Raw genomic sequence first — 17,835 nt, forward strand, 5'->3', positions numbered from 1 at the left:
ACGCTTCTTTCTTTGTTTCTCAAGATTTCCCCCGTGTCGTCGCTATCTGGGCTTAGCCCAGGACAAAGCATTTTGCCCACCGTGTCTTGCACAAGTCAGTGCTCAGTAAATGTTTACTTAAGATATAAGTCAATGTGGGGCGCCTGGGTGGCTCAGTCAGTTAAGCATCTGCCTTTGGCTCGGATCATGATCTTGGTCAGGGTCCTGGGATCTAGCCCCATGTCAGGCTCTGTGCTCAGTTGGGAGTCTGCTTCTCCCTCTCCTTCTGAAGCTTTCAGTTTTCTTCATTGCAAAAGCATCTATCCTGTACTTTCCAGGGTTAAGAGAACATGATGCAGATTAGCTACCCCCTGCCCCGCTCATGCTCTCTCTCTCTCTCTCAAATAAAATCTTAAAAAAAAAAAAAAGTCAACCCATCCTTCATATTATGAAGAACACTGCATCTCTCTGCTTGCTTTCTAGCAAGGCTGGCTTGTAGCTCCATGCAGATGAGTACTTGATTAAACTCCGGCTGAGCTGGCCCTCTTCGGAGCCCCTGCGTGGTGCCAGGCATGGATGCTGGTGCTGTTTACTCCCTTTCCTCCTCCCTCTCCTCACTGACCTGCAGTTCTATGCCCAGCTCCGTCCTGACTGCAGGGAACAGTGGGGTGAGTACAGTGCAGTCCGCTCTTAAGGAGCTTATATTTGTCCTAATCCTCCTAGTAACTTCATGGGGTAGTTTCTTATTTATTTATTTATAAAGATTTTATTTACTTATTTGACAGAGAGACACACAGAGAGAGAGGGAGCACAAGCAGGGGGAGTGGGAGAGGGAGAAGCAGGCTTCCTGCAGAACAGGGAGCCCGATGCAGGGCTCTATGCCAGGATCCTGAGACCATAACCCGAGCCACCCAGGTACCTCGTTTCTTATTTATATATAGGAAGGAATTGAGGCTCATGAGGTTAACTAATGTGCCTAGGGTTGCAGAACTTAATGACTTTTCTGGGAGCGGGGGGGACAGTAGAATTAGTGTCCTCCAAAGGTCTTCACTGCACCAAAAGATCTAAGAATCAAATGGAAAGAATGCTCACAGAAAGGACCACTGCGGCATGCCATGGGGGTGGGCATAATGCAAAAATTATAACAGCTAAGACTTTCGTGGTGCTTATCGTGAACATTCTCTGTGTGTTGTTCACTGAGTCTCATAGAAACTCCACGAGGTGTTGTTAAGACCACCCCCCTTTTGCAGATTAAAAACAACAAAATGAAGCTTGAGGAGGTTGATTCTCTCACTCCAGGTCACACGGCAAGGCAATCAGACTTGAACCTGGGAGTTGAGCTCCACGGGCTGTGTGCTTAACAACTACCGTGTCGTGAAAACACACAAAATGTCTCTGGCATAGGCAGGGCCTCGGGAATCGTGGTGGTTCCATGGTTCTAGAGCAGGCGCTATGCTAAGAGCTTTCCACACCTCCCACCACTAAGATAAGGTTGGCAGATTATGGTTCTCCCCGTTTTACACAAGGGGACACTGAGGTTTAGAGACTTTGCCCAAAGTGTGAAGGCCAGAATTCAGGCCACTCACTCCTGGCTCAAGCCCATGCCCTTGTTTTTCTTTCTCCTAGTCAACTCTCAGGAAATAATTCAAAAGAGAAAAAATATGTACCAAATTCATTAAGATGTTATAAAAATAGGAATATTAGCTCATGGGAACATTGGGCATCAATGAGTGATCAATACAAGGGCTAGAGCAAAACAGGAAAAATCTGCATGATGGAAGGTTAAGGGAAAACGAATAGAAGCAGTATGTCTGACTGGTCCCTGGGGATGTAGGTCATATGTGTGCCCATGACTGCTGTAGATGCGGAAGCACCAGAAAAAGGACAAGTATTCACATGTGAGAGGGGTGAGATTATGGATGAATAGGTTTCTCCTTTCAACAATTTAAAATACAGTTTCGAAGATCCATTAACACAGGAATGAAAAAAGCATTTTGCCTAAGAGAAGGATGTTTTGGGAAGGTTCAGACTAGTTTGAAGTCTGTTTGGGTCTTGCCGTCGGGAGTGGGGGGCTCCTGAGGTTCTGGGGCAAAGCCCCATCCCCTCAGAGAGGGAGAAGAAATGCAGATGAGGCAAAGCAAACCCACAGACTAGAAAAGGCAGTGATGGGGATGCTGGGTGGCTCAGTGGGGTAAGCCTCTGCCTTTGGCTCAGGTCATGATCTCAGGGTCCTGGGATCGAGCCCCACATCGGGCTCTCTGCTCAGCAGGGAGCCTGCTTCCCCCGCCCCCTGCCTGCCTCTCTGCCTACTTGTGATCTCTGTCTGTCAAATAAATAAATAAAATCTTAAAAAAAAATAAAAAAAAAAAGGCAGTGATGTCAGAAATCAGATACCATCAGATGCCATGCATAGTGAGGAGCCTCGGCCCCAGGAACATTTCTCCAGACTTTTATATGTTTTTTAGTAATGTTCTAATCATAGAAATAGAAACAAAGGAAAAGTCTGCCAGCATTAGGTGGAGGGGAAGTGAAATTTGCCCAGCGTGCTCAGGCAGGAATGTACGTTAACTCTGCTGTTCCCAGGGACATTTCCAGATCAGAGATCTGCTTTTACATGGTATGTGTCTTTGACAGGAGATGGCACTGAACACCTTAGCTTTCATTTTTTCTAGTCTCCAGGGACGTTAGTGAGTCTGTGTGATCTCCGAGCTAACAGCACTGGGGCACTTCGGGGTTTCCTTGTTAATTCTTGTCTGTTGCCAATAATGACACCTCCATCGTCTCTGTGACCACTTTCGAGTTTTCTGTACTGAGTTTTCCTAAAGTGAGAAAGGGCTTAACTTTATTGAGCCCCTGATGAGTACTTGGCAGTACGTCAGACACAGCTGGGTACTCACAGTGAGACCTTAAAGCATATATAATTACGGGTTTTGTAGTATAAGGTAATGGTTAGGTGTAACCACTGATGTGTTTTGAGTCAAACTATCATTCTTTAAAATTATTCTTTCACCAGTGGATGCTTTTAAGTTCTATTTTTGTTGCTTGCGTGTGAACAGTGACTTTGTGGTTTTGGTTTACTGTTGTATCTTCAGAGCCCAAAATAATGTCTGATAGTAGTTGCTCAATAAGTAATTTTCAAATGATAATTGAAGCAAAAAAAAAAAAAAGTGAATGGTTAGGTTAGATTTGGGTTTAAACCCTGGCTTGGCCGCTTACCGGCTGTGTGATTTGGGACAAGTCATTGCCACGATGTTCATGAAGATACGGTGCTTGCATTGGGAGGTCACGTTCCAGGAGATGACATTAGTGTCATCTTGGGCTCACCTGCATTCTGAGGTGACTGAGACCCTAGCCAATGTGAAAGACCTGACAGGACACTGGGCACATGGACCAGCCGGAAGAGGGAATTCCATTAGCCAAAAAGAAGGCAGAGGCCTTAGCTCTTTTCATCCAGCCTTTCTCTCTGGGCCCTGCTTCCCCTATCTATGAAATGAGATGATTCCTATATATGAAGTAATTACAAGAAGAGGTGTGGAGCAGTTTAGCTCAGTGGTACAAAATGGCGGTTTGCACAGTGGTAGTTACTGTAACTGTAACAGAGAGAGAAACTGAGGCTCAGAAAGGGGTAAGTACGTAGTCAAGTTCACAAACCAGTGAGACAGCGAGGCTCAGCAGTCAGGCCTCCTTGTTCCTTTCTCTGTATCAGATCCCCTGCTGACAGGAGGGGCTTCCTTGTCGGCCCAAGGGGGCTCAGGCCCTGATGCTTGCTCATTTCCAGACCTGCAGGAGAGGCTCCCCAGGGTACAGATGGGGAGACAGCACAGCCAGCAGGTGAACTTGGGGAGTGTGGAGAGGCCCCTAGAAACAGAGTGAGTGGTTTGGGCAGATGGGAGAGCACCGAGGCTGAGGGGGTTGAGGAAGAGTGGCACTGCCTGTGGCAGAAGTAAGAAGGCCTTGTGTCTAGTCAGCACGTCCGCCTTCCACAGAGACTCTCGTCCATTGTCAGCATCCGAGGAGGCTCAGGGCAGCCTTTGGAAGCAGGAATTATTTGGCTGAACTGGAAACTGAGACATACCTACAGTGGTAGTTGGGGGGTGCATTATTTTTTAAAGGAAAATATTGAATTGGGAAAGACATGAAAACATGGCTCAGATTTTTTTTAAAGATTTGATTGATTGATTGATGGATTTTGAGAGAAGAGAGAGTGAGTGAGCATGGGGAGGGGCAGAGGGGGAAGGAGAAAAGAATCCCAAGCAGACTCTGCATGAGCGGGGAGTCTGACGTGGGGTCTTGCTCTCTGGACCCTGAGGTTGTGACCAATCTTGTTGTGACTGACGGAGCCACCCAGGTGCCCCCCTCCCCTGCCACTGCTCAAATTTTTAAAGAAAAGAAGAAAAGTAAAGAGGAAAACTGGGGAGGGTGTTCTTTAGCAAGTACTGCAAGGAGAGTGAGTGGGGTTGTGGATTAGGAATCTCGTCCCAGGAAAGAGTTGAATTGAAGAAGGAAGCAAATCCCCTCCCATCTTTGCAGAAAGCCAGGCCCAGGCCACTGAGTGTTGAGTGGATACTAAGTGGGCTGGTGTTTCTGAGCACCTTGGCCCCTGTGTGCAATGGGCACCCATCAGCTACAGGGACAAAGAGGACACAGTGGACACATTCTGAGGCCCGGGGTGTGGGGATAATGGCACCAAGCCATTCACACTCCTCTCTGTCCTGGCCATGCGTCTGTGTAACCTGGACCTTCCCCATCTGCACGTTGCGATCAAATGAGATCATCCCTGTAAATGACCAGGAGCCCAGCGCCAGTGCTACCGCGCTGCTGGTGGTGAAGACAGTGGGAGACCACGTTCCAGGACGTGTCATTACTGTCACCTCAGATTCACCTCCGCACGCTGTGCTTGAGACCCCAGCAGGTGAGGAAGAGCTGTGGGGACATGGGGACACCTGTGTCTTGGACCAGCTAGAGTAGTGGATCCCGTTAGATGGAAAGAGGGCAGAGTTCTTATCTTTTCTCATCTTGCTGCCTCTGTCCTAAGCCACTCTGAATTCATTAGGCTCTTGCAGCAGCCTCCTACCTGGGGTACCGTTAAGTCTCAGTTTGCCTGGGACTAGCTTGCACGTGTGGTCCTGGCAAAAGCAATCTCCAAAGTTTGGATAATAATCATGTGGTCTCCTGCTTCCCTTTCTCTGCCCTCTGAGGTTGTGTTCAGTAGCACCCAGTGGAGCTGCCCACAGAATGGTTTCTGGTTTTGTTTTTTAGAGATTTACTTATTTGGGGCACCTGGGTGGCTTGGTTGTAGAGCCTTTTCACGTGACGCTCCTTTCGCCAGGAACACTTCTCCCTCGCTGTTGACCTGGGGTGGCAACAAGATGCCTTTGGAGTCTTCAGCTGTTGGTTTAATGCCACCTCCTCCGAGAAGCTTTCCTGACTCCCACATTAGATCAGACTCCCTTTTCTTTTCTCTTCCGCAGCTCTCTCAGGAACCCCATCTCTATTATCCAACAGCTGACTCTCATGCTAAACTCTAACCTTCCCTGAAGGCAGAAGCGGTGCCTGCCTGATTTGCCGCTCTGCCCCTCCCGTGTCGTGCAGCGCCCGGCACGCGGTGCCCCACAGATGCCTCACCGACAGGCCGTGGGGGGAGTGTGTGTACGGCCCCAGCAGGCTATATTTTCTGAGCCTGTGCCGCTCACGTCACCTGCTTCAGGCCCCCCAATAGCTTCTTAGCACATGTGGGGTAAATGTGGGGTTCTTCCTAGGGCCAGCAAGTGTCTACACGCATTCGGCCCTTCCTACCTCTGACTTTGTTTCCTGCCGCTCTCACCGGTCCTCCCTCTCCCCACCACATTGGTTTTCAGCCCACTCCCTCCTCAGGTCTGTGCCCCTGCCCCAACATCGCCTCCTCCAACAGGCCCTCAGTGTCCCGCTACCTCAAACAGCTCCCCCGTCTCTCTTTATCTCATTCCAGGGCTTCATTTTCTTTCTAACGCTCCTTGTGTTCTGAAGTCATCTTGCATGTTTGTTTCTGGACATCACCACCACAGAATCCAAGCTCCCTGAGAGCAGGGACCTTGTCTGTGGTGTCCAGCACAAGAACCTACCTCAGTGCCAGGCAAACAGTTGGCGCTAAAGCAATGTTTGGTGAGCAAGGGAAGGAATACAGGCAGGGGCAGGGTGGGGAGTCCCCCTGGAGGCAGGGCAGGGGCCCCTTCCTGGAACCCAGTGGCCCCTGGGGCAGGGCCTGTGGTGTTGTCATGGCAACCCACTGACCTGTGCTGTCCCCCCTCCCCCAGAGACCACAGCTGCCTGCCTCCTGGAGGCAGACTTTCCTGAGTGTCACTACAGTGGGGAGTCCAGGGCAGAGGGAAGCTGGGGCGGAGAGAGAGAACGATGAAGAGGAAATCACGCCCTGGTGCCGGGGGGAGACAGGAGCAGGCCTTGCTGGCATGGTTCCACTGGTAATGGCTGCGCCTAGGGGAGGGAGGGAGGGATCAGGCATACCCTGACACCTCCCGACCTGGGGTCTGGCCCTCCCTTGGCAGCTGGGAGTGTGACGTGTCAACTTTTTGATGTAACATTTCTAGAGCTGTGAGTTCCTAAAAGAGGCCCCAGCACAGGGCCCTGAAAGACTGTTGATATAAAGAGTGTGGATAACGCCTTCTGTTAAAACCCGGTGACAGTTTGTAAGTCAGGCAGCATTTTCCTCAGGTGTTGCATAAGTCAAGAACTCCCTGTTCTCATCCAGTTCCTCAGAAACAAAGCTCATCGTGTCACTCCCCCACTGCTCAAGAACGATGGCTAGCTCCCAGCTGCCTATAGGCTTCTCGGTCTGGTGGGTGAGGCCTTGGCAATCTGCTCCTCTCAGACTCTCCCACCTGCCCATCCCCCCCTCCCCCCACTCCTCTGATCCCAGATCAGTGGGCTTGTCGCCTTTCCCAGAACCCACTTTGTGCTTTTGTCTGTGACATGGCCCTCCTGGCCTCTTCTGTCTGGCCGGGGCCGAATCCTTTAAGGACCGGGTGAAATGCCACCTCCCGTACGAAGGCCGACGCGGAAGCTTCTCTGTGCTTCTGGGGCATGGTATTATAGTAACAGACTACTCCCGGTTACCTGCCAGCTTCTTGAGGCTGTGTGTCCCAGTGAAAGCACACCAGCCTCAAAGGGAGCCAGACCTGACCCTGGCGTGGCCACCAGCTAGCTGCCTGCCTTTACCCAGCATCTCTGAGTCTCCAGGGCCTCCTCCCAAGTCAGAATCATTCAGGTCTCTGTTTCAGAGTGTCGTGAGGAGATAAAGGGAGGCATGTGGCGCAGGGTGACTGGTGTGGGGGGAGAAAGGTCAGTAAATGCCGGACATGGCCTTTACTATCTGTCCTCGTCACTCAGCTGCGAGCTCCTGGTGGACAGAGACCATGCTCTCCTCATCTTTCCATGGCCCGCAAAGCCACGCCTGCTAAGCGCTTCACCTGTATTATTTTAGTTAATCTGCGGAGAACCTGGAAGGTAGGGCTCTTGGAAGCTTTAGGCATCATCCTGGTGTTACACAGCTAGTAAGTGGCAGGGCTGGGATCTGAAATCTAGTTGTTCTAACTCCGAACCCTCCGAACACATTCTCCCTGGCCTGTCCCTGTCTTCTCTTTCATCTTGCACTGTCTCGCCCTTGTCACTCCATCAGCCACAGGGCCTTCTTGCCGTCCTTCCATCCATGATCACCAGCCACCCAGGATCTAACCTCGGGGCCTTGGCCTCTCCGGGCCCCTCCCTGTGGACCTTTGGAAGACTTACGCCCTCCCTGCGCCCAGTCTCTGCTCAGATGCTGCTACTTCTCAGAGGCCTTCCCCGGGGAGGACCCCTTCTCCCCCATCCTGTTCTTTCGTCCTACTCTACTTCTTCACAACCCACCACCAGCAGCCGAGAGTCTGACACCATGCCAGGTGCCTGCAGATGACGCATGGCAAAGATGGACAAGATTATTAGACTTACATGTTTAAGGTGGGGAAAATAAATAATAAAATAAGAATAAGTAAACAAGGTATTCTCAGGTCCTGAGACCCTGGGTCCTCCAAAGATATCTTGCTGTAATATATTGGCCCCTGGTTGAAATGTATGTGTCGTCTATTCTGTTGCAACTTTACACTTGGTAATGACTTGCAAAATGCACGAGTGGAGGGATGTCTAGCCCAAGATCACTGTCTGCCCGCTATGATGTGGCAGGCAGAAGCAGCATAGGCTTTGGAGATGGAAGGTCTGGGATTGAATTCTGGCTTTAATCCCCTCTGACTGTGTGACCTTGGACCAGCCACTGCCATGGTCTAGACCCCAGTTTCCTTATGTTTAAAGTGGGATGAATTTCAGTCTCATGAGGTGCACCGGGAAGCTCAGATCATGTTCTTGTGTCAGTGTGCCCTGTGAACGTCAAGGATTACCTGGCTTTGGGCCACCATCTCTGTTGGGTCCTCCCGCCAGATCATTACCTGTTCCCGAAGCTGCTCTGAGCCTTGGACGTGCCATTTCCCTGAGGCAGTTACATCCTGGTTGCTCTTTGCTACTGCACAGGGACCCAGCCTTCTAGAAAACCCAATCTAAAGTGGGAAGGCTTGAAGATCTGCCTCGGAGGAGTGTGGGTTAAACTCCTTGGAAAGTAAGAATCTACAAGCATGGTTGGTGTCTTCCTTCCTACCCGTGACCCCAGATGAGTCAGGGGAAGCGATGCGTTGCAGCCCAGAAGCCCAACTCACAGCTGTCTGTACATCCTGTGGGACACTTAGAGCACACGGGGTCCTTACTCAAAGATCAGATGATTTATTTTTACAGATCAAGAATGAGGCAGTGGGGAGTAGGGAGTTAGCCAAGTGTGAGCTGTACTCTCTTTGTCCCATGCCCAGGTCAGGGCACAGATAGGGCAACACTGACCACAGCCTGCCTTCTCTTGGAACTTTTGCTTCAAGCCTCAGTTTTCATGTCTGTTAGTAGAGATCGTAAAACATACTGCATACTGTTATTCTGAGACCCCTGTAATGTGAGCCACATTTGTGAAAATATCTTGCATAGTGCCCGGCACACAGTGGGAACTTAATGTTATTTTTCAAAAAAAAAAAAATGCACACATTTATTGTGTCACAGCCATGGGGTGGGGTACAGTGCAAGCTACTGGGTACAAGGTGGACAGAAAGGACAGGCTTCCTGCGCTCGTGAGTATGGGGAGTAGCATCTGCCTCGCTTTCTAGTGACAACTGCAGGCCAGAAGCCAGTCTTCCTCATGTCTGTGTCACTCCCAGCTTTTATTAAAGCTGCTTCTTCCAGAAGGCACAACAGAGACTCTCGTTGAATGCTGCTTTCTTTATTTGAAAAATCACCTTTGAGGTACCATTTTGTGCCTTCTGTGGTAAAAAAAAAAAAAAAGATTAGGAAAATCTGTAGACATCCGGATCTGCTTATATGCTGTGCATTCTTTGATACCACGTGTGTCAGTGACGTGACATTTCTCGGGATGGTGCTATCGGAGCAACTTCAGACCAGGTGCTAGTGAGAGTTGAAAGAAATAGAAAAACAGGGACTTCATTCTGAAGATATTTAGGACCTAAACAGAAGGGCCTGCTATGTATAGCAAAGGCTGGCAAAGAAATACATGAATGAATTTAACAAAATCAGTAATAGGTACGTAGACTTTCAGTGAAAGTCCCAATGCCAGGCAGACTGTGCTCAGTGTTGCTCTGTTGGTACCGTGTGCTGGGGACCGTAGAGGACACAGGACGAGAAGAGAGCTCAGCCCATCCTTGGAGAGAGCATTTTGGCCATACTCTAAGTCTAAATGACAGTTGTGCCTCTTATTAGCAGGGTGACTTTAGTCAAGTCACCTCATCTTACTGAGCCTTAATATTCTTGGTAACACCTACTTCGAGCTCATTACGAGGATTAAGTACGCTGGTTTATGTAATGTATTTGTGTAATGCTTGGCCCATAAAGAGCCAATGGACAGAGATCTTTATTATTATTATTAAATCACATAATCTTCAAGTAAATAAGTTAGATGAACACAGCGCTTTATTAGAAATGCAATATTCCTGTCGCTCTGGTTGAGTAATTCTTGATCTTTGTAAGACCAAAATTCATTGTTAATAGTTTCCAAGTAGATGAAGTTTCCTGCAGGTGACCTAAAGAGAGGTCTTGCAGTCATGTGGACCAACCTGACTTAGGGAGCGTCAGCTGCAGATGCCGCTGTTGAGAGACCTGCCAGGGAGGAGGACGAAGGTCAATGAGCACCTGCGGATCCAAGGCCGGTGGCCTGTTTAGATGTCCCAGTGACATCTGATGTAAGACCTCTGAATGCTCTAAGAACTCCAGATGTCCAGAACAGCAGATGCTTCTGCCATATTTGGCACTGCTGGGACCATGGTCTGGACCCTCCAGAGTGCATCCTGGATGCCACAGGTGTAAGTGGCCATTGATGAGCTAGAAGACAGCCAGATGCAGGTGGACTGGATGGCACGGAAGTGGGAGCAGCTCTCTCCAGGCAAGAGCAGAAGTGAGTGGGGGTACTTTGACCAGAAAGATGGAGCTGCGGTGGCTGTCTTCTGATCTGTGCCGTGTGCATGAGAGGCCACCCTACTCTGTGTTGCCCTGGGGAGAAGAGTAGCAGGGTGGCTCCCGGCATGGGCCATGGTGTCGGAGAGACCTGAGTGGGTGCTGTGGGTAGAGCAAACGGTTACTTAGTGAGTTTTCTTCTTTTCTTCCGGCACTTCCAGTCCCCTCTCTCTTCTCATCACTCTGCTCTCATTTCTCTCCAGTATTGGGCAACCTGGTGGGGGGAGCACAGCCCTCTGGAAAGTTCTTCCTTGACTTGAGCTCTTGTGGGCTGGTGTTGCGTTCTCTTGGCCTTGGGTGTTCAGAGCCATCTCCCTTCCAGAATGTTAGCAAGAGTTCTTCAGAGAGTGCCCTGCCAACCACTGGGGCTTCTCACCTGCAGGAACTGGCCCTTTTGAGGACTCCAATGTTAATAGGCCTGATTTTTTTTTTAAAGATTTTATTTATTTATTTGACAGACAGAGATCACAAGCAGGCAGAGAGGCAGGCAGAGAGAGAGGGGGAAGCAGTCTCCCCACTGAGCAGAGAGCCCAACGCGGGGCTCAATCCCAGGACCCTGAGATCATGACCTGAGCCGGACGCAGAGTCTTAACCCACTGAGCCACCCAGGCACCCCAACAGTCCTGACCTTGACACAGAGGAATGGGTGAGAGGGAGAGTATTTCTCTTAGTTCCCTGTGTCTGCTGAGAAGGGTGTATGTGTGTGTGTGTGTGTGTGTGTGCGTGCGCGCATACACGTGTGTGCACGTGCATGTGCATGTCCATACGCATGTGAGAGTCGCTAGATGTGACTAGCTAGGAAGACCAGGGCGGGCTCGAGAAACAACAGCAGTTGCTCTCACCGGGGTGCTCTGGTAGAGGAAGGGGCAATGGATTTCAGGAGCTGCCATCCCAAACCAGCCGCGCCTGCCGTCAAGGAAAACGGGCCAGAACTCGAGGGGATTAGAAGATCCGAGTGGAGATATTCTAGAGCGTCCTGAAAAGAATTCTGGAGATTTGTACCCCGAAGCATCTTTGGAAGCAATGCGATGACAAACACCCACCTTGTGTCATCACACCTTTGACAACCTCACAAGCCACTTGTTTCTGCGTTGCACAGTTGGTGTCTGGAAACGGGTGGCATTTTAATGTTTTGAATTTCTCTGCTACTCAGTGTTTCCTCAGAAATACCAGCTTTCCATTTCCTCTTAACAAGCTGGCTCCAGTTCCTCCCCTTGGATATTTCCCCCTACTTATTTACAATTTAGGGAGCAGCTTTTAAAAGAACAGTTTGTTGGGACATAAAATGGAAAACAAAACCCCAACATTTCTCCTTGCTGTTTGCGTTTGTTTCTTCCCTGTCCCCCCACGCCCACCCCCACCCCCCGCCCCACGGTTGCCAGCGTGCCTCCTTTCTGGAATATGTCACCTACAGTGTTAACTCATGATCTTGTCCTTGGCTCTTTGAATTACAAGGAGTCACATGACTTAAATCTCATGCTTTCTAGGAAGAAAAACGGAGATTAAAATCTTTCCTTCTGGGAGTTGTCAGAATTCTGTGAGATGACATAAGCAAAGTGCTTGGCAGATTAGAATAGGTGCTCAGTTAATGCCAGCTCCTAAATTCTAAAGACAACACGGTGTGGGGGGGTCTGCCCCCTGCAGAAACACAAAGCTGTAGTCAGCTCTGCTCTAACACCATATAGGCATTCCCCAAAATCACTACGTTCTACAAAACAACATGATAGAAACCAGTTTACTAGAAAAATAAATGAGGGGCATAACACTCGAAAGCTCTTTCAGTGACACGTTAAAAAAAATAGGAGTCTAATAAAAATGACAGCAGAGTTTTGCCCACGTTAATTCAATGTTGAAGAGGTGCAGAAATACAATTAAGCCTGGCATTTCACCTTGGAAAAGACCTGAAGTCTGATTTGGAAGTGGATGTCCGAAAGGCTGTCACTTATGGGTTATGGTGAAGTGGTAGAAGGTGGCTTATCCAGACAGGTGTGGCTCAAAACACGCGTGGTGAGCTCAGGTAGCTGGTAGATGTCTCGGGCTTGAGCATGTGGGATTTTTGCATATTCCTGTGGCTGGGGGGTTTGGTTCAGCTATGTATGGTTTTCTGCATTCACCTGATGCTTCTTAGGGAAGAAATGAGTGTTAGCAAACACAAAGTTTGCTGTCTGCTCAGATCATTTCCTAATGTATTACCTGCACGGGAGCACATGCTTATTTTCAAAACAAGCATTGTAGGAGAACGGACTGCAGTTAGCGGATGTCGTTGAATGAATGAAGGAGGGAGCGGTAGCTGGTCTACCCAATGGACTAAACATCGTGCTACATTGTGGAAAGTACTTTTGTAGACTTTGGAATCTGATGAAGAAAACAGAGTCTTTTGGATTTTGAAAGTACTACATACCTGTTATATAGCTTTTAATATCTCCTCCCACAGTGGTTTTGGGGCTATGCTTGGAAGCGCTCCTTGGGCAGGGTGGTGGGGGGGCGGTGGGAAGGGTCACCAGGCAAAGGGAAGGGAGCTGTTAAGTTCCTTGCCCTCCTCCTCCAGTTCATCCAGAACCCTCAGGTTATATCTCTTTTCCTTTTTGTTTTTCATTTGAATAAAGGGTTCTGCTGCTAATTTATCCATAAGTCACCACCAGTGGTTTAGTAGACCAAACTTTGTTTTACAAACAAATTCTCGATGCAAAGAAAGATAATCCTTAGTTGGTACTATTGGGATGTGACTACTCCAGAAGTAGTAGAATCTGACCAAGAAATACTCAAGGGGGCTTCAGTCACCTTTTGTCTCCTCTGCAATGGCACCCGTGGGGCTTTGTGGAAAGCCCAGTTTCAGCGAGGGCAGGTATCAGATGAAAACCAATGGGCAGTTGAGCCGAATGTGTTTATGATGTTCCTGCCTCTTCACAAACACCAACAGCAATTCTGCAATTCTGTGATTTTCTTTCCTCTTTCTCTCTTTCTTTCTGTTTTGTTTTTTGTTTTTTGTTTTTTTTTAGAGAGCTGGATTGAAAGATGTCTCAATGAAAGTGAGAACAAACGTTATTCCAGCCACACATCTCTGGGGAATGTTTCTAATGATGAAAGTAAGTGCTTGAAATTCCTTCTTCCATCATGTCCTAGACACGGCCAGTGTCCTCATGGGAGGGATGGTGTTTCTCGAATGCTAGGCTGGGGCAAGTCACCTGGGGCAAGAGACTCTGAAGCCATTTATGGAATACACTAGCCCCCCACCCCGGGATATTCTGCGCTGGGGAGTGCAGTGCAGTCAGGTAAACACAGAAACGAGCCACAAACACCTTCTGTTTACACGTTCATATTGTCTGAGTCCCCAAAGACTGTGTTACAGTGACACTCCAGTTGGGCAAATGTGGACCCTGAATGGGAAAGGCCATTCTCTGTGTCCCTGTAGATGCAGGATTAAATCAGTGTGTCATGGGATCGTTGTTTCAGAGTCAGAAATGTCCTCGCTCTTTGAAAGTAAAGATTTCTCCCCGATCTTGGACTAGAGATTTGGGAGTTAATAAGAAGGCATAAACTGCTGTGTTTACACCTTTCCCTGGGTTATGTCAGATTGAGTCTTCTGGGGACCTCATATTAAGACAGAAGACTGATGGGGGCTTGTTTTTGCCCCCTAAACACTGAAAAGGGGGGGCAGCTCATCATAAATGTAATTTCCAGCAGGGACAGAGTGCCTTTCTCCCTTGGCCGGTAAAGTACATCGCCTTAGTGCAGCTTTCTCAGAGTATGGCCCAGGGACCATCTGCTCCACAATCCCCAACAGTGTTTGCTGGACATGCCAAACAGCTTTCTTCCAGGTTCCTCCTGGCATTGTCATTCTGTCATCACGATTTTGCATCATTTTATAAAATTGAGATGAATTGAACATAAAGTTTATAAACCTTATGTGAATGGTCTGATGAATATCTTTTGTTCTCTCATTTTGCATCTACTTATGTAAGCACCATCCAGAAAAGAGGCAGAATGTTTCTAGAACTCTTGGAGGTTCCTTTGTGTCTCATCCCTGTTAATAATCACTATCTTGAATTTTATCACTATCATTTGAGTTTGCCCGTTTTTGAAGCATTATATAAATGGACTTATAGAGTCTGTATTCTTTTGTATGTAGCTCCTTTCACTCAATGTAATATCTGTGAGATGCAGCCACACTGTTGTATGTAGCCGTACCTTTTTATTGTTGTATAGTATTCCACTGAGGGCATATGCCACAGTTTACACATCCATTTAAATGTTGATGGTACATAAATTGTCTCAAGTTTTTATTTATTTCTTAAGCATCTCTGAGCATTCTTTGTCTTGTGCTAAAATATATATAACATAAAATTAGCCATTTTAATCATTTTAAGTGTACAATTTGATGGCATATTAAGTACATTCATCCGTTACCACCATCCATCTCCAAAACTTTTTTCATTTTCCCAAGCTAAAACTCTTAACGGTAACTCCCCCTTCCCATCTCCCCCGTCCCATCTCCCAGTCCCTGGCTTTTACTGCTCTACTTTCTGCCTCTATGAATTTGACTATATAAATAGAATCATATAACATTTGTTTTTGTGTAACTAGGGTACTTCACTTAGCATAGGATCTTCAGGGTTCATCCATGTTGTAGTGTGTATCAGGAATTTCCTTCCTTTAAAGGCTGGATGACATTCCATTTTATGTGTATACCCCATTTGGTTTATCCATTCATCCTTCGATAGGCATTAGGGTTGTTTCCACCTTTTGGCTCTTGTGAATAATGCTGCTATGAACATGGGTATGCAAATATCTGCTCAAGTTCCTGCCTTCAGTTCTTTCAACTGTATACCCAGGAGTGGAATTGCTGGAATGTGTGATAATTCTATTTTCAATATTTCGAAGAATCACCATACCATTTTCCATACCAGCTGCACCATTTTACGTTCTCGCCAGCAAAGCACAAGGGTTCCAGTAGCTCCATATTCTTGCCAATATTTGTTATGTTGTGTGTGTTTTTTAAAGTAATAACCATCCTAATGCATGTAAAGTGGCATCTCATGATTTTCATTTGTACTTCACTCGTGATTAGTGGTTTGAGCATCTTTTCATGTCCTTATTCATCATTCACATATCTTTCTTGGTGAAATGTCTGTTCAAGTCTTTTTACCACTTTTTAATTGAATTGTTTATTTTTTGTTGTTATTGAATTGTTGGATTTCTTTATATATTTTACATACAAACCCCTTGTCAGATATATGATTTGCAAAATTTTTTTTCCATTCCATGGGTTGCCTTTTACTCTGTTGGTTGTGTCCGTTGACACGCAGAATTCTTATTTTGATGTAGCCCAGTGTATCTGTTTTTCTTTTGTTGCCTGTGCTTTTGGTGTTATATCCAAGAAACCATTGCCAAGCCCAACACCAGGAAGCTTTTCCTCTATGAGAGTTTTATAATTTTATCTCCCATGTTTAGGTATTTGACCTATTTTGAGTTAATTTTTATATGCAGCATAAGGTAAAGGTCCAAATTCAGGTTTTTTTTGTTTGTTTTTGCATGTGGATATCCAGTTTTCCAGCACTATTTATTGAAAAGACTGTTCTTTCTTAATTGAATGGTCTCAGCACCCTTGTTAAAAATCATTTAACCATATATGTGAGGGTCTATTCCTGGTCTCTCTGTTCTATTTTATTCTATTGGTCTATGTCTATCCTTATGCCAGTGTCATACTATTTTGATTACTGTAGCTTTGCACTAAGGTGTGTGTGTGTGTGTGTGTGTGTGTGTGTGTGTTGCATGTGATCATCTTGTCCAACTGCTCTGAGTAAGCCTTCCAGGACTATGTTAAATAAAGTGACAGAAGTGAGCGTCCTTGTCTTGTTCCTGATGTTAGAGGAAAACCTTTCTGTCTTTCACCATTGAGTATGATGTTAGCTGTGAGTTGTTTGTATGGGCTTTTAGTGCGTTGAGATAGTTTTCTCCTATTTCTATTTTGTTGGGTGTTTTATCATGAAAAGGTGTTAAATTTTGCCAAATGCTTTTTTCATACCCATTGAGATGACCATGTGGCTATTCTGTTAGTAAGTGTACACGCTGATTGATTTTCCTATGTTGAACCATCCTTGCATTTGGGGAATAAAAAACCGCACCTGGTCATGGTGTACAGCCCTTTAACACACTGTTGAATTCTGTTTCCTAGATTTTGTTGAGGACTTTTGCATTAATATTCATGAGGGCTATTGATCGGGAGCTTTCTTTTCTTGGAGTGTCTTTGTCTGGACTTGGTATCAGGGTAATGCTGCCTTCATAGAATGAGTTGGAAAGTGTTCCCTCCTCTTCCGTTTTTTGGAAGAGTTTGAGAAGGATTAGTGAACATTCTTGTAGATACTGCTTTTGTGATCTGCCTGCTCACATCCTTTGCCTGTTGGTTTCTTTTTAAGTTGTGCTGTTTGTCTTTTCCTTAATGATTTGTAAGGGTTGTTTTTATATTCTCAGGAGGAGGTATTTGTCAGATAAAAGTATTGCAAACATCTCTGAGTTTGTAGTCTTCCTTTCATTCTCTTAGTGGTATTTTTTTGGTGAATGGAAGTTCTTAATTCGAATAACATCCCATTTATCAGTGTTTTTCTTTTGTAGTTAGTGCCTTTCGTTTCGCATTAAGAAATCTTTGCCTACCTCTGGGTCATTAAGATAGTTTTCATATTATTATCTAAAAGTTTTATTATTTTGCCTTTTATTTTTATATCAGAAGTCCATCTGGAATTTTTGTATATGGTGTGAGGGAGGAGTCAACAACAAAAAATAAAAAAAAATTTTTAATTTTTGACTGATAGAGCACCTTTTGTTGGGAAGAATCCTTTATCCACTGGCTGTAAATCAGGAGACTACACATGTGGATCTGTCTTGACCTTTATTCTGAACCATTCAGTCTGTTTTTCTGTTTTGGGGTCATAAGATTCTTTAAGATCTTTTTGGTTAATTTAAATTATTAACATTTCTATACAAATTTTAGAACCAGTTTGTCAATTGTCACAAAAATCCGCAGGATTTTGATTGAGATGACACTGATTCTACGATCAGTTTGGGAAGAATGGACATCAACATCAAATTTCCCGTCTATGTGTGTGGCCTCACACTTCCATGTATTAAATGGCCTTTAATTTCTCTCAGCAGTATTTCATAGATTTTAGTGTAGAGGTTTTGTACATCTTTCCTTAGACTTATTTCTAGGTAATTGGTGTTTTCCAGTGTGCTTGTAAGTAGTCGTATTTACAATTTTTTTCTCATTCTTTGTTGCTA

The 17,835-nt window shown here is 46.4% G+C and overlaps 1 protein-coding gene across 5 annotated transcripts in view; it reads left to right on the forward strand.

The window, feature by feature from the left end:
- The window catches only part of RFX4 (regulatory factor X4), a 160,928-nt gene that overhangs the window by 13,068 nt on the left and 130,025 nt on the right, over nucleotides 1–17,835 (forward strand). For 2 of the 5 annotated variants that reach the window (XM_032836706.1, XM_032836709.1), the window contains exon 2: nucleotides 13,560–13,646. The exons of 2 other annotated variants lie outside the window; for them this stretch is intronic. In XM_032836706.1, coding sequence (XP_032692597.1) covers nucleotides 13,560–13,646 — 87 coding nt within the window. Of the gene's footprint in view, nucleotides 1–10,401; nucleotides 10,408–13,559; nucleotides 13,647–17,835 lie in introns of those variants that run through there. One more of the 5 variants, XM_032836712.1, reaches the window with a different exon arrangement.

This window comes from Lontra canadensis, unplaced genomic scaffold, assembly GCF_010015895.1.
Source record: "Lontra canadensis isolate GAN:19392208 unplaced genomic scaffold, GSC_riverotter_1.0 scaffold93, whole genome shotgun sequence".
NCBI classification, from domain to species: Eukaryota; Metazoa; Chordata; class Mammalia; order Carnivora; family Mustelidae; genus Lontra; species Lontra canadensis.